At 53.9% G+C, this 11,885-nt stretch overlaps 5 protein-coding genes across 5 annotated transcripts; 3 read left to right on the forward strand and 2 right to left on the reverse strand.

Annotated features, from left to right (window-relative positions):
- Positions 1–182: 182 nt before the first annotated feature.
- Positions 183–2,322, forward strand: M409DRAFT_62559 (uncharacterized protein; the record flags this gene model as incomplete). The annotated part of the gene is made up of 2 exons (XM_033815230.1): positions 183–259; positions 312–2,322. The coding sequence occupies 2 exons, from the start codon at positions 183–185 to the stop codon at positions 2,320–2,322; spliced, it is 2,088 nt and encodes a 695-aa protein (XP_033673790.1).
- Positions 2,323–2,999: 677 nt separating this feature from the next.
- M409DRAFT_62560 (uncharacterized protein) lies at positions 3,000–4,552 on the forward strand (the record flags this gene model as incomplete). Its single annotated transcript, XM_033815231.1, has 7 exons — positions 3,000–3,139; positions 3,191–3,453; positions 3,516–3,652; positions 3,712–4,038; positions 4,092–4,311; positions 4,364–4,424; positions 4,480–4,552. 7 exons carry the CDS (start codon positions 3,000–3,002, stop codon positions 4,550–4,552), a joined length of 1,221 nt encoding a protein of 406 aa, XP_033673791.1.
- Positions 4,553–5,030: 478 nt separating this feature from the next.
- M409DRAFT_62561 (uncharacterized protein) lies at positions 5,031–6,430 on the forward strand (the record flags this gene model as incomplete). The annotated part of the gene is made up of 6 exons (XM_033815232.1): positions 5,031–5,249; positions 5,308–5,448; positions 5,510–5,724; positions 5,774–5,820; positions 5,875–5,972; positions 6,023–6,430. The coding sequence occupies 6 exons, from the start codon at positions 5,031–5,033 to the stop codon at positions 6,428–6,430; spliced, it is 1,128 nt and encodes a 375-aa protein (XP_033673792.1).
- Positions 6,431–6,440: 10 nt separating this feature from the next.
- On the reverse strand, positions 6,441–8,264 carry M409DRAFT_49416 (uncharacterized protein; the record flags this gene model as incomplete). The annotated part of the gene is made up of 1 exon (XM_033811237.1): positions 6,441–8,264. One exon carries the CDS (start codon positions 8,262–8,264, stop codon positions 6,441–6,443), a length of 1,824 nt encoding a protein of 607 aa, XP_033673793.1.
- A 562-nt stretch (positions 8,265–8,826) lies between these two features.
- M409DRAFT_62563 (uncharacterized protein) lies at positions 8,827–11,283 on the reverse strand (the record flags this gene model as incomplete). Its single annotated transcript, XM_033815233.1, has 2 exons — positions 8,827–9,512; positions 9,567–11,283. The coding sequence occupies 2 exons, from the start codon at positions 11,281–11,283 to the stop codon at positions 8,827–8,829; spliced, it is 2,403 nt and encodes an 800-aa protein (XP_033673794.1).
- Positions 11,284–11,885: the final 602 nt, after the last annotated feature.

Here is an 11,885-nt window from a genome sequence, read left to right on the forward strand (position 1 = left end):
ACCGGCTGAGGCGAGCACAGGAAGGGCTTCCTAACTGACCTTGGAAGCGAAGGACGAGCTCCACAGCCAGCAAGCTCACGCCATAGCTGATCTCACTCGCCATCACTCGCAGCAAACGCAAACACTCGACTGCTTCCATTCGCCAGCGTCGCATCTATTATGTCGACTAGTCTGCCGCACGCATGGCTGACCAAACGTCGCCACTCGCCAGGCAGATGTCCTTGATTCCTTACGCCCAAGACACCCGTGAGATTGTGCTGTACGTTTCATCATTACCTCACTAACGTTGTACGTCACTAACATTTCTTAAGGCGCCGCGGCAACGCTGTCGTGGTGTATGATAACAACTCTCGCCAACTCTCGGTCCGCGATGCCTCTGATCAGCCTGTTGAGCTTACCGACTGCCCCTACTGCCACCGACCACTGCGAAACAGGGACTCTTCTGGCGAGGATGGAGAACATGGCCGCGCTTTCGGCCCAGAGAGGCCTTTCGTCGATCCCGACTACTTCGCCATGCTGGCCGCCAGCCAGAGACCGTCACCCGTAGGATCTGGCAATTCGACCCCAAGTCGGCGAGTGCAGCCTGCGCTACGATCTGGACGATCGCGAGAAGTCAGCGGGTCGGCAGATCCACCCACAGGAGCTGAATTCGTCGCCAGCGAGCCCGTAACTGCCGGCAGTCAGGGGATTAGTGCTTCAGCATTCTCGTCAGGCTACTTCCAACAGTTCTTCAGAGAAGAACGAGAACTAGGGCGTGGCGGCAACGGCGTTGTGCTACTCGTGGAACACGTGATTGACAACGTCTCACTAGGTCACTTCGCCTGCAAGCGGATCCCTGTCGGTGACAGTCGAGCGTACTTTGAGAAAGTCATTGTGGAAGTCAGGCTACTGCAAAAGATCCCTCACAAGAATCTCGTCGCATATCACTGGACATGGCTGGAAGACCACCAACCATCGAAGTTTGGTCCGAGTATCCCCTGCCTCTGGATCCTACAAGACTACTGCAACGGTGGTGACTTACATAGCTACGTCCTGGGCCCGAAGACGGAGCAGTCAGTGGCAGACAGGCTTAAACAGAGGCTACGTCGAAAGTCAAGGGGAGACGCCAGTCCTCCTGGCGACTTACGCGGGCCCAGTAAGCTTGCTTTCGACGAGATCTTCTCATTCTTCAGAGACATCACCTCTGGACTTCACCACCTACACTCAAAAGGCTACATACACCGCGACCTGAAACCTTCCAACTGTCTGCTTCAACGAGACGGCGGCCGCACGAGAGTCTTGATCTCAGATTTTGGAGAAGTGCAAGCTGCAGGAGCGACCAGGGGCTCATCTGGTGCTACTGGTACGATCTCCTACTGCGCTCCAGAAGTGCTGCAGAGAACAGTCGATGGCTCACTCGGCAATTTCACTACCAAGTCAGATATCTTCTCTCTGGGAATGATCGTTTACTTCATGTGCTTCGGCCGCCTGCCGTACACAAATGCCGATGACATCAATGAAGAAAATGAGGATCTTGAAGAGCTCAGAGCCGAGATCACAAAATGGTCCGGATTCAGCGACGAGGCACGTTTGAGACCCGACTTGCCAGAGAGACTGTACAAATACCTGAGAAGGCTCCTCAGCGTAGACCCGAACGAGCGTCCATCAACAGATGAAATCTTGGCGAGCATCAAAGGCGGCGTTGCTCCAGACGAGAACGAGTGGTCTTTTGACGACACTACACACCGAGTCTCTGCGGTCGAGTCTCCAGGTTCCAAAGCTACGTCAAGATCGCGAAAAACGTCCTACATCTCGCGGCCTGGTTTGTCAGGAGCTGGCAAGCATCGATCAAGTGACAATGTCAGGGCTAGAAGTCCAATCAAGCACGACCAAAGTCGAAGTCGACCGCTAAGTCCGCTGAGCCCTCTCGAGTCGTCCGTCGCTCTCAGCCACAATCATAAGAAGCTGGAGCTTTCGACAACAGAGGAGCCAGACGATGACTTGCCTCAACAAAGCCCGCGTTTGATGCTGCCACCACCTCCTGAGCGGCCAATGGTTAATTGGATCACCCAAATCGTCCACGACACACGAATAGCACTTGCACTGCGCGTGGCCAGCTTTCTTGTAAAGCTGCTATCATTGTCGCTGCCCTGTGCACCTTACGCCGCAAATCAATGGCTGATGTACCCTCTTCTCTCCTTAGCTGCACTGGACCTGGTCCTGGTACCTTTCAGCTTGAGGCTGTCTTCATCATTGCTTGCAGTACACTTCGCCGTTGCCCTCACTGCCTCGAATTACTCTCGACTCTGCGAGGCTGGTAATATTGTTTGGGAAGGAATATGACTGCAGCAAAACACTAGCGCGGCGTTTGGGAGTCCTCTGCTGCACTCACGAATACAAAGACCAACTTCATGTTGCACAAAGCAATTACTGACTACTGTTACAGAGTAGTGTGCATACTCGATTTGTTCCAAAACATGATGAGCACTTTAGTGCTGACTGCAAAAAGCTCGCTCTGCTCGGTATCACATGCGTACTACACAAATCCATTCACCTCCCTCGCAAACTCTTTTGCTCATACCTTTCCTTAGTCAAGGCAGTGGGCCGATGTCTTCAGCCTTCACTCCCCGTCACCGTTAAACGAACGTCCTGCAGCTACCGGTAGCGTCGTCCACCGGCCAATCGTTACGTCATCAGGAAGAAGATGAAGAGCGCAACGGCGACGTCCGCGTGGTATCTCGCAAGATAACACGATCTCCGCCCAGAACGCTTATCATGCGCCATCCGAACTCTTCTCTTTCCAGGAACGATCTAGTCGAGCCGCGGTACCTCGCGACTATGCCTTTACTGGACGTACAGGCCGCGTTAGGCCCGCATATTCTGTTGGTCCACCCTGCAGAACTCGTGGCAACCCAGCCTCTCTAGACCGTTGGCGACGAGGGCATCTTTTGCTTATATTTTTCTTAGTATCGCTTGTTTGTGCGACTATCATCTTGTCCTCCCTTTGACGGCTCAGCACGATGAAGGTTCAGGCATTGACGTTGGCGGCCAGCGGGCTGCTGTCTGGCGTGGCTGCGACCATTGTACCAGCGAAGGCCGCTACAGTTGGACGTGCGCTTGAATATGTGGTCAAACCCAAGATGTTCATCGTGTCCATGTTGTGAGTATGCACGAGCGAGTACTGAATGGATTTTGCCTAATGGTCTCGTAGTGACCCTGAAGCCGAAGTGTGGTACGGCATTGAGGAGTTCGATATCCTCGCCAGAAACATCACTGTGCCGGGACTGTCGCCGCTCTTCCCAGACGTCCACTGCACGGAAGACGGGGACGTTTGCCAGCTGACCATCGGAGAGAGCGAGATCAATGCTGCAACTTCGATTGCTTCGCTCGTGCGCTCCCCTCGCTTCGATCTTACTACGACTTACTGGATGATCGCCGGTATTGCGGGTGTGAATCCGGAAGTTGCCACCATTTGTGAGTCGAGAACGGGAAACGCTTGGTGGCGTAGAGAGTAGCTAACACAGATGAACTTGCAGGCTCTGCAACTTTTTCGAGATATGCTGTTCAGGTGGCTTTGCAGTATGAGTTTGATCCAAGAGAGATCCCTGCCAACTTCAGCACTGGATACATTCCATTGGGAAGCCATGCTCCAGATGAGTATCCTCAATCAATTGTGTGTCATTTCAGATCAGCAAATTCCTTCTAGAACCACTTTGCTGACGATTTGCCCAGTACGGCACCGAGGTCTTTGAAGTCAATCAAAACCTTCAGAAGATCGCAGCCAACTTCGCCCGCAAGGCCACCTTGAATGACAGCGCCGATGCTGTAGCCTACAGAGCCCAGTATAATGCTTCATCTGCGTACGCTGCTGGTGCTCAGCCTCCGTCGGTCGTTGAATGCGATGTCGCCACTTCGGATGTGTATTACAGCGGTGCTCTGCTGTCTACTGCCTTCGGCAACTTCACTAAGCTTCTTACCAATGGCACTGGAAACTACTGCACGACCGCACAAGAAGACAACGCGACTCTGGAGGCTTTGCTCCGTGCTGCCGTGAAGAAGGTAAGATATCTCTCGCCATGACTTGAGAGAGGCCATTCACTGATGATTTCTAGACCGTCGACTTCTCCCGAATCATCGTCATGCGCACCGCCAGCGACTTCGACCGCCCATGGCCAGGGGAGGCCGCTACCACCAACCTCTGGTGGGCCGAGCAGGGTGCTTTCGAGCCAGCAGTCATGAACATCTACTTAGCCGGCATCGAGGTCGTCGAGGGGATCTTGGACGGCTGGAACACCACCTTCGCAAAGGGCGTGAACGCCACGAACTACATTGGTAAGATCTTACGCTACTTTGAGGCTTTCATGCAGAGACTGACATACGACAGGCGACATCTTCGGAACTCTGGGTGGCACGCCTGACTTTGGTCCTTACAACTACAACAACAAGTATGATCCTCTCTCTCAAGACACTCCACATGCAATATACTAACGGGATCTCTAGCCCCGTCAAGAAGCGCGATGTCAAGGCGAAGAAGGGTAAGCGCAGCGCCATCAAGGTGGCTCGCAAGCTATAACAGACATGTATATCTACAGTACCTCGACATTGTACAGACATCTATATCCCTAGCCAGCCCCTTTACACCTGAACACGTACGCTCATCAAAACCTACACGCTCCACCCACAGCCAGTCTTTTCGATTCGTCATCGAGGATCCTTAAGCTCGAGCTCGCGGATCCGAAGGGCGTCTGTCGCCCTTCTCGAGAGGTAATAGACACGAAGCACGTTTACTCATGAGGGAAGCTTTACCACTTTCGTTCGCCACGCCGAAGAGCTATGAGGGGCACCTTTGGGGGTCACAGCAGGGTGGGGTTGGATGTGCTCGTTTTCAGACGAACGAGCCTATTAACCGCCCATACGTTCTAACACTCCTCGATGTAAGCCCCCAAATACCACTCTCATAAGTATCAATCCTCACATTCTCATATCCCCTTCCCAACTCTCAAACATCCTACAATCTCTCCATCTCCTTCCTCCACCTCAAATATCGGAAAATGCCCTCCCTCACCCTCCCAACCCACCAAACCGTCGCCCTCGTCCGCTCGCTGGGAGGCCCCGTCGAATTCGTCGACGACTACCCCGTCAAATCCCCCGGACAAGACGAAGTCCTCGCCAAAGTGCTCTACACGGGGGTTTGTCAGAGCGATTTGCACACGAGAGCTGGGACTGCGGCGGGGCCGGATGGGAAGCCGATTACGGCTATCAAGTTGCCGGTAGGAAACAGGAGAAGACTTGGGTGGGGAAGATGGATTTCTGACTATGTGTGTATAGCATATCGGCGGCCATGAAGGCGTGGGAAGAATCGTAGCCCTCGGACCAGGTCTTGCCCAACGAGATCCTTCTATCAAGCTTGGTGGGCTCGTGGGGATTCGATTCTCGAGCAGAATATGTAGACGGTGCTCTTATTGCTTGGTACGTCTCCCTCCCCTCCTCCATCCAAAAACAACACAGGCTGACCATACCCTTCCAAAAGGCCGGCACAGAGCAATATTGCCAAGGCGTCGAGGACATGAAGCCCACGAACCATCTCCACCACGAGGACGGGAGTTTCCAGGAGTACATCTGTCTTGATGCGGGTTACTTGACGCTGTTGCCTCCTGATGCGGATCCGGTGTTGACGGCGCCGACGCTTTGTGCGGGTTTGACGGCTTATAAGGCTACGTTGAATGCGGAGTTGAAGCCTGGGGAGTGAGTTGCGTGTGGTGTTGGGTTTGGAGGTTGTGCTGATGGGGTGTAGTTCTCTGGTTGTTGTAGGCGCTGGTGGAGGGCTGGGACAGTATGCTGGTACGTGTTCCTGGGTGTTAATCGGTTACTCCTGGCGGACTGACATCTTTCAAGTCCAGTACGGCCTCGCTCGAGGGGCGAGAGTGATCGGCGTTGATACCGGCGAGAAGAAACGACAACTCATCTCCTCATTTGGCGCACAATTCATCGACGTGAGTCTTCCCATACAGCAGCCTGCAGCCGGTACTGACCATTTCCCTAGTTCAAACAAGTCCCAGACGCCGTTGCCTCCGTCCGCGACCTCACCCACGACGGCGCAGACGCAGTCATCGTCGCAGCAGGATCGTCTGGCGCCTTCGCCCAAGCGGCTTCAATGCTGCGAATTGGCGGCACCATGTGTCTCATCGGAATTCCACCAGGAGGCGGCCAGATCTTGACCAGCGTCGCTGAGATTGTGATCAAGGGGCTCAAGATTAAAGGCAATCTCGTGGGGAGTCTGAAGGAATGTTTAGAGGCGGTCGAGCAAGTCAACAGTGGTATTGTCAAGCCAAAGGTGTTTGTGCGTCCTTTCAGGGATCTGCCGGCTGTGTATGAGGAGTTGGAGAAGGGTGATATCGCTGGGAGGGTGGTGCTGAAGGTTGGTGATGATCCTGGACCTAATCTCGAATAGGCACATGCTCCTAGAAGTTGAAGTCCTCGAATACGAGCTTTTCTCCTGGCAACCACTCCATGAGTTGCTTGCGGAGTGAAACAGCCGTGCATAGGTAGTATCTGGAGGCTTGCAGAGACTGCAAATCAGACTGCTGCATTCTTCGAAGATGAACCTGAGCTCCCGTGTGCTTCAACCTGCTGAGTTCAGGATCATCGCTTTCGGCATTGGTGATGAAGACGGAGAGACTTCCCGCCAGCTTCAGATGTTGCTGCAAAGTATCCAGGACAAGTCCAATGTCGTCTTTGCGTATCGTCCACAGCAAATGCAGTCTCGAAAGGTCAAGTATCCACAACGACGGCAAGACAGGTGTGATCCCGACTCCCGCAGCAATGAAAGCTATCGTCTCTTCCCCATTCTCATACTGAACTTCGAACTCACCGCCGAATCCCTTGATGCCGACCTCAAGACGCATACGATCACTCTCACCAGCGTGCTGAAATAAGAAGCCAGTCGCAGGACCAACTTTTCGGATCGTGATTTCGAACTCGTCGTCTTTGAGATTCCTAACAGGTATTGGGGGATCGCCAGGGGGACTGCTAACAGTGAATGTCCGAACGAAGTCATCGTTGATGCTCTGTGGATCGTCATCACGCATGTGGGAGTATCCAATATCGAGATGGTCGGAGAAGTCGAACGTGACGTACTGTCCAGCCTTGTAAGCCGCCGCATTCTCCAAGCTGAATCTGAACCTGGACACCGTCGGCGTGAGTTCGGTCTGGCTGAGGAGTCTAGCTTGTTGCAGCTGTTGTTCCTCAACTCGTGGAGCGGTCTTCTCAGAGGCGAGATATCGAACGACGGGGTTGTATGGAGACAGTTCTCCTGGAACACCACGAAATGGAAGAGCCTGTGTGACAAAGCGCGCCGCCGTGACCTTCACCTTCACGCAAAGATTCGACCTTGGGAGGACTGCTGCTGCATCTTTGCCTACGAGGATCTCAGTCGTCCCTGTGAGGTAGAGCATATCGCCTGTATCGAAGTCTGGAACGCACAAGCCGGCGACGGGGTTATCGTAAAGGTTTCCCAGCGTCTGCCAGAGCCTGTTACCTGAGTACTCTGGCCAATACAACACAGCGCCGGACTCGTCGTTCGATCCCACTCGAAGGAAGCCGGGAGGTCCACCACGATGGTTCGTGTCCATATCCTGCTCGGGCTGCGCACTCGACACGAAGAAGAGATCCGCCTTCTCCAATAGATTCAGTGCTTGCTGCGGTAATCTTGGAGAATCCGACACAAGCTGCGGTTTTGAAGCCGCAGCCACAATGTGTTTCTTGTTCAGATACTTCGGACAGTTCCCCAAACTCTGCTCAATCTTCAGCACAAGCTGAACTTCGGCGACGCTTTCTTCGTGGCCAGTGACTTCGTCGTCCCGACTGCCCAGAGCGCCTGCGACCATTCGCCCGTACATCTTCACTCGTTTCCTCGTTTCCAGATCGATCGTTAAGCCGCTGACCATCCTGCCTTTTCCTTCCTCTCTAGTAACCTGGCCCGTGGCTTCCTTCCCCACCAGCTCCTCCACCACCGGATCGAACTTTCCTGTAACAGGCGTTCGAATACCCACAATGCCGCCACCGAGAGGCTGCGAAAGACCCTTCTCACCAGACCCCCAAAGCGTCGTCCAAGGTCTTCCCTGAGAATCCAGCGTCCCGATAGCAATCAACGGAGCAATTTTGAGATGGTTGGAAAGCTGCGGCGAGAGCGTCGGAACAGTAGGATTGTCGTAGGGTGGAGTTTTCATAATTTCGGCCATTCGTTTCTCGCCTTCGGACCATTGCATCGCTTGAAAGAACGCCATGGTTGGGCGGGAAAGAGGATACCTACGTCTTCGCAATAATGATGGACGGGAGAAGAGCTGAGGTTAAAGAAATAGGTTCGGGTAGAAGCTTATTATTAGCTGTCCGGTCGGTAAACTCGACTTTGTCGCCAAGTACAATAAATAATCATCACATGTTACATGTGGCATGAGTAAGCTGCATATGTCGATGGGGTGTGGTCATGTACGCAGACTGGGATAGTGTGAGACAGTGACGGAAATGCCCTGGCTCGTGGCTGGTTCGGTGGAAAGGATTCCTCACTGTCCCAAAAGGGCAACAGCGAGCGATGTGGTCCGAGCGTCACTTGACTGTACATGTTTTTTGTGAATGACAACTTTCACTTTACCAATTTATGACGACTATAAATCTGGGCGAGCTGCCCAGTGCAAGCCAGCAATACGCCTGTAGCCGGACATCTGAGGCCAAAGCACCTAAACGCCATCTCTCTCCAAGCATTCGATGTCCATCTCCGTTCAGTTCAAGCAATGCGGTCTTGCTCCACGCTCTTCAAAATCGTTGACCGACAACACGCCCTACACTCCCTCAGTTAGGGAGGTGGTTCGCTGGCAGACGATTGAGCTCCGCAAGCGCCTGCTCCAACTTCATCTTCTCCCCCATGAGTTCAGCTCTCTGTGCCTCACGCTCTGGATCCTCGGCCAGCAGCTGAGCACAATACGCCGCATCGGTAGTACGAAGCTCCTCCATCAGCTTGCGATGGATGCGTCCCTCGTAGGCGTGCATGAGTCCAGCTTCGAAGAGTTTGGCGATGCTATCCACAAGCTGGGTCGCAGCGATGTCGTAGTAGGCTATGGGAGTAGCCAGTGCGTCTACCTCTCTCTCGTACTCATCGCCGCCTAACGTAGCGGTGACCCACGCAACGTCTGCCGCCTTCTTCTTTTGGTCGGCCTGAGACACCATGCGATGACCTTGAGTTTCGAGCATCTCATAGTGCTCGGCGACACGCTGCTCGCGGCGCAGCTGGTGGTACTCGGCGTTGCGAACGGCCTTCTGCTGCTTCAGGCCGGAGTTGTACGTGATGGGACGATGAGTCTCGGCAGCGATGAGCTCATGGATAAAGCCCTCCACATTCTGGAACAGCTCTTCGAAGAGCGCGTGAGTGATCTCTACCACCTTGTTGTAGAGCTCGGTCTTCTGTCTCTTGGCAAGTGCAGATGCGACTGCGCTGTCTAGCATTTCGATGAAGACTTGTCGTATGTTCTTGATCGCAGCTGTGATAGACAGGTTAGCATCAGTCAAAGTCTTGCGGGATATGGTGTTCTTACTATCGGTGCTGCTTGGCCAGCCAACAAGTGTGTCCAAGATCAAACCTCGGACGACAGACTCGGACGCTTGAGCCTGAAGATCAGCTCCAGGTGCTGCGTCGAATTTGGCTCTCACATCGTCCAGGCGAAAGACGGCGAAGTTCTCAGAAGTCTGCGAGTTGGGAGTACTGGCAGGAGTGCGTCGGGGTGGTCTGCTGGATCGATTGGGCGTGTTGACGACACTCATGGCACGGCCGTTCATGGTTCGATGCATCTTGGAGGGAGACTCTTCCTCATCGCTGCTCTCCACCGAGATGCTCGGCTTTTGGTAGCCTGGGGTAGTCATCTTCACCTTCGGCTTCAGATCCTGAAGCCTCTTCGAAAGCTTCCGGAAGATATCACGGTAGTCCTTGCGCATGCTGCTGCGCAGACTGTCTGCATTGAGTTGGTCGTACAGGGACTTGTTCACCTTCTCGATGTCCACAGCTACGCTGATTCCAGGAGCAGCGTCTTGCTCGGGGAACATGGCAAGTTGCGCGTTGATCTCGAAAAGCCTCGTCTGAACACGCTCCACGATTTCGGGAAGGTCGCCCAAGATGTGTTGAACCAATTTGCGTGAGAGCGCAGCCTGGAGATTTGGAACACCAAAGCGTGAAGCATAGCCAGCTAACTCGGTAGACCAAGGCTCGCCCGAGAAGAAGTCCTTCTCCAGGTTTCGCCCTGCCTCATAGCTCGTCTGCTGGTCGAGCTCTCTCTGCGAAAGCTGTCGGGTGACATACCACTTGTTGTCGAGATGATGGTGGTTCTTGTTGCCTGAGAGCAAATTCTGGAGGTATTTGACACGCGCTGGAGTCAGGTCTATGAGATCCGGCTTGGTGAGGACACCCATAGTGCGGTAGCTGGCCCGACACTCGCGAAGGTAGCGGAATGCCGTGGATGTTTCCAGATCCTGATTGGCGGCGCAAGCAAGAAGTATGAGAGCTTTGTCCTCGCGAACATAGCACTTCAGGAGACGCTCAACAAAGTCGACCAAGTACTGGTCATTCTCGTCTCCCAAAGTATTGATCGCGCCTGGCAAGTCGTAAAACGACAAATCTGGAAGACCTGGGGCGGTGATTTCGAGGCTGATGACATTTGGAGAGAATCTGACAGTCTGGCTGTCGCTGTCCTCTCCGTTGAAATCCACGTTGGAGTTCAAGAATTGGGTGTAATTCTTGTCCGGGTTCAGGAGGGCAAATTGTGCACGACGGAGGATGATTTCGAGTTGAGCCTTGTCAGTGACGTTGGCGAATGGCAGGCTGAGGGTGTCCTTGTTCTCAGACCAGCCGTTGAATGATTCACCACTCTTGTTGGCCCGAAGGTGTGGATTGTAGCTGTATCTGATTTGCAGCGACACATTGCAGGTCCACTCCTGCCCGTCCTTTGCCGCCGTGGTGGTGATCCGGAACGGGCATCTAGTGCAAGTGCCCGCACTGCGTGGCAGAGTGATCTCTGAGACAGCTTCGATGATAGAGCTCTTTCCAGCAGACTGATCTCCGATGACGACAAACTTGGGTAAAGAGGGCAGTGTGGCATCGACGTTCAGGGCCTCCAGCATCTGGATTGCCTGGATAAGTTGACGGCTGTGATCGCCTAGAGCGTGAACGCCCGCAGTGGTGGTGGTGTCGTGAGCGCCGTTGGTGGTGTTGGAATCGGCCATGTCGACGTCGCCGTTCGCACCAGCAGTGGCGTTCGACATCACGCTGGCAGCTCTCATAGGCATATTGGTCATGTTGGTCATGGTGTTTAGGTTGGCTGGTGTTTGAAGAAGATCGTCGTGCTCGTCTTCTTCGACAGGAAGAGGCTCTCTCTTAACTCTCATCCTCCTCGGGGGCATGTCACTCGCTTCGTCGGTGTTGTTCGACGGAAGAAGTGCGAGCCTGTCAAGAGAAGTGTAAGCGAGCGAGTTCGCCGGAAGTGAAGTGAAGTGAAGTGGCTAATGACGCAACCCAAGGCGGCAGCGCAAACGGCGTGTCTCGCGCGCAAGTGAAGACAAACAGGGTCAGGCAGACATGTGAAAGCCAAGACTCACCTCTCGCTGGTGGTGGTGTCGGTGAAGTTGCTGCTGCCAAAGCGACAGCGAGACCCTGCGACAAAAGCTTTGACCAAAGAGTGTGCGAAGTGCCCAGCGTGCAAAGACAGACTCATGGACTGTCATGAAGAGAAACACAGAGTGAGACGAGAGGAGCGTGGAGAGGGAAATAAAGAGGAAGAGGAGATACATAGATCTTTATGGTCTGGAATGCCAGCACGGGCGTGAGGGTTGTGACGGAGGGGATGGTGAGGATTAACAGGCCGCTG

This window comes from Zasmidium cellare (genome assembly GCF_010093935.1).
Source record: "Zasmidium cellare ATCC 36951 unplaced genomic scaffold M409scaffold_2, whole genome shotgun sequence".
In the NCBI taxonomy this organism is placed as follows: Eukaryota; Fungi; Ascomycota; class Dothideomycetes; order Mycosphaerellales; family Mycosphaerellaceae; genus Zasmidium; species Zasmidium cellare.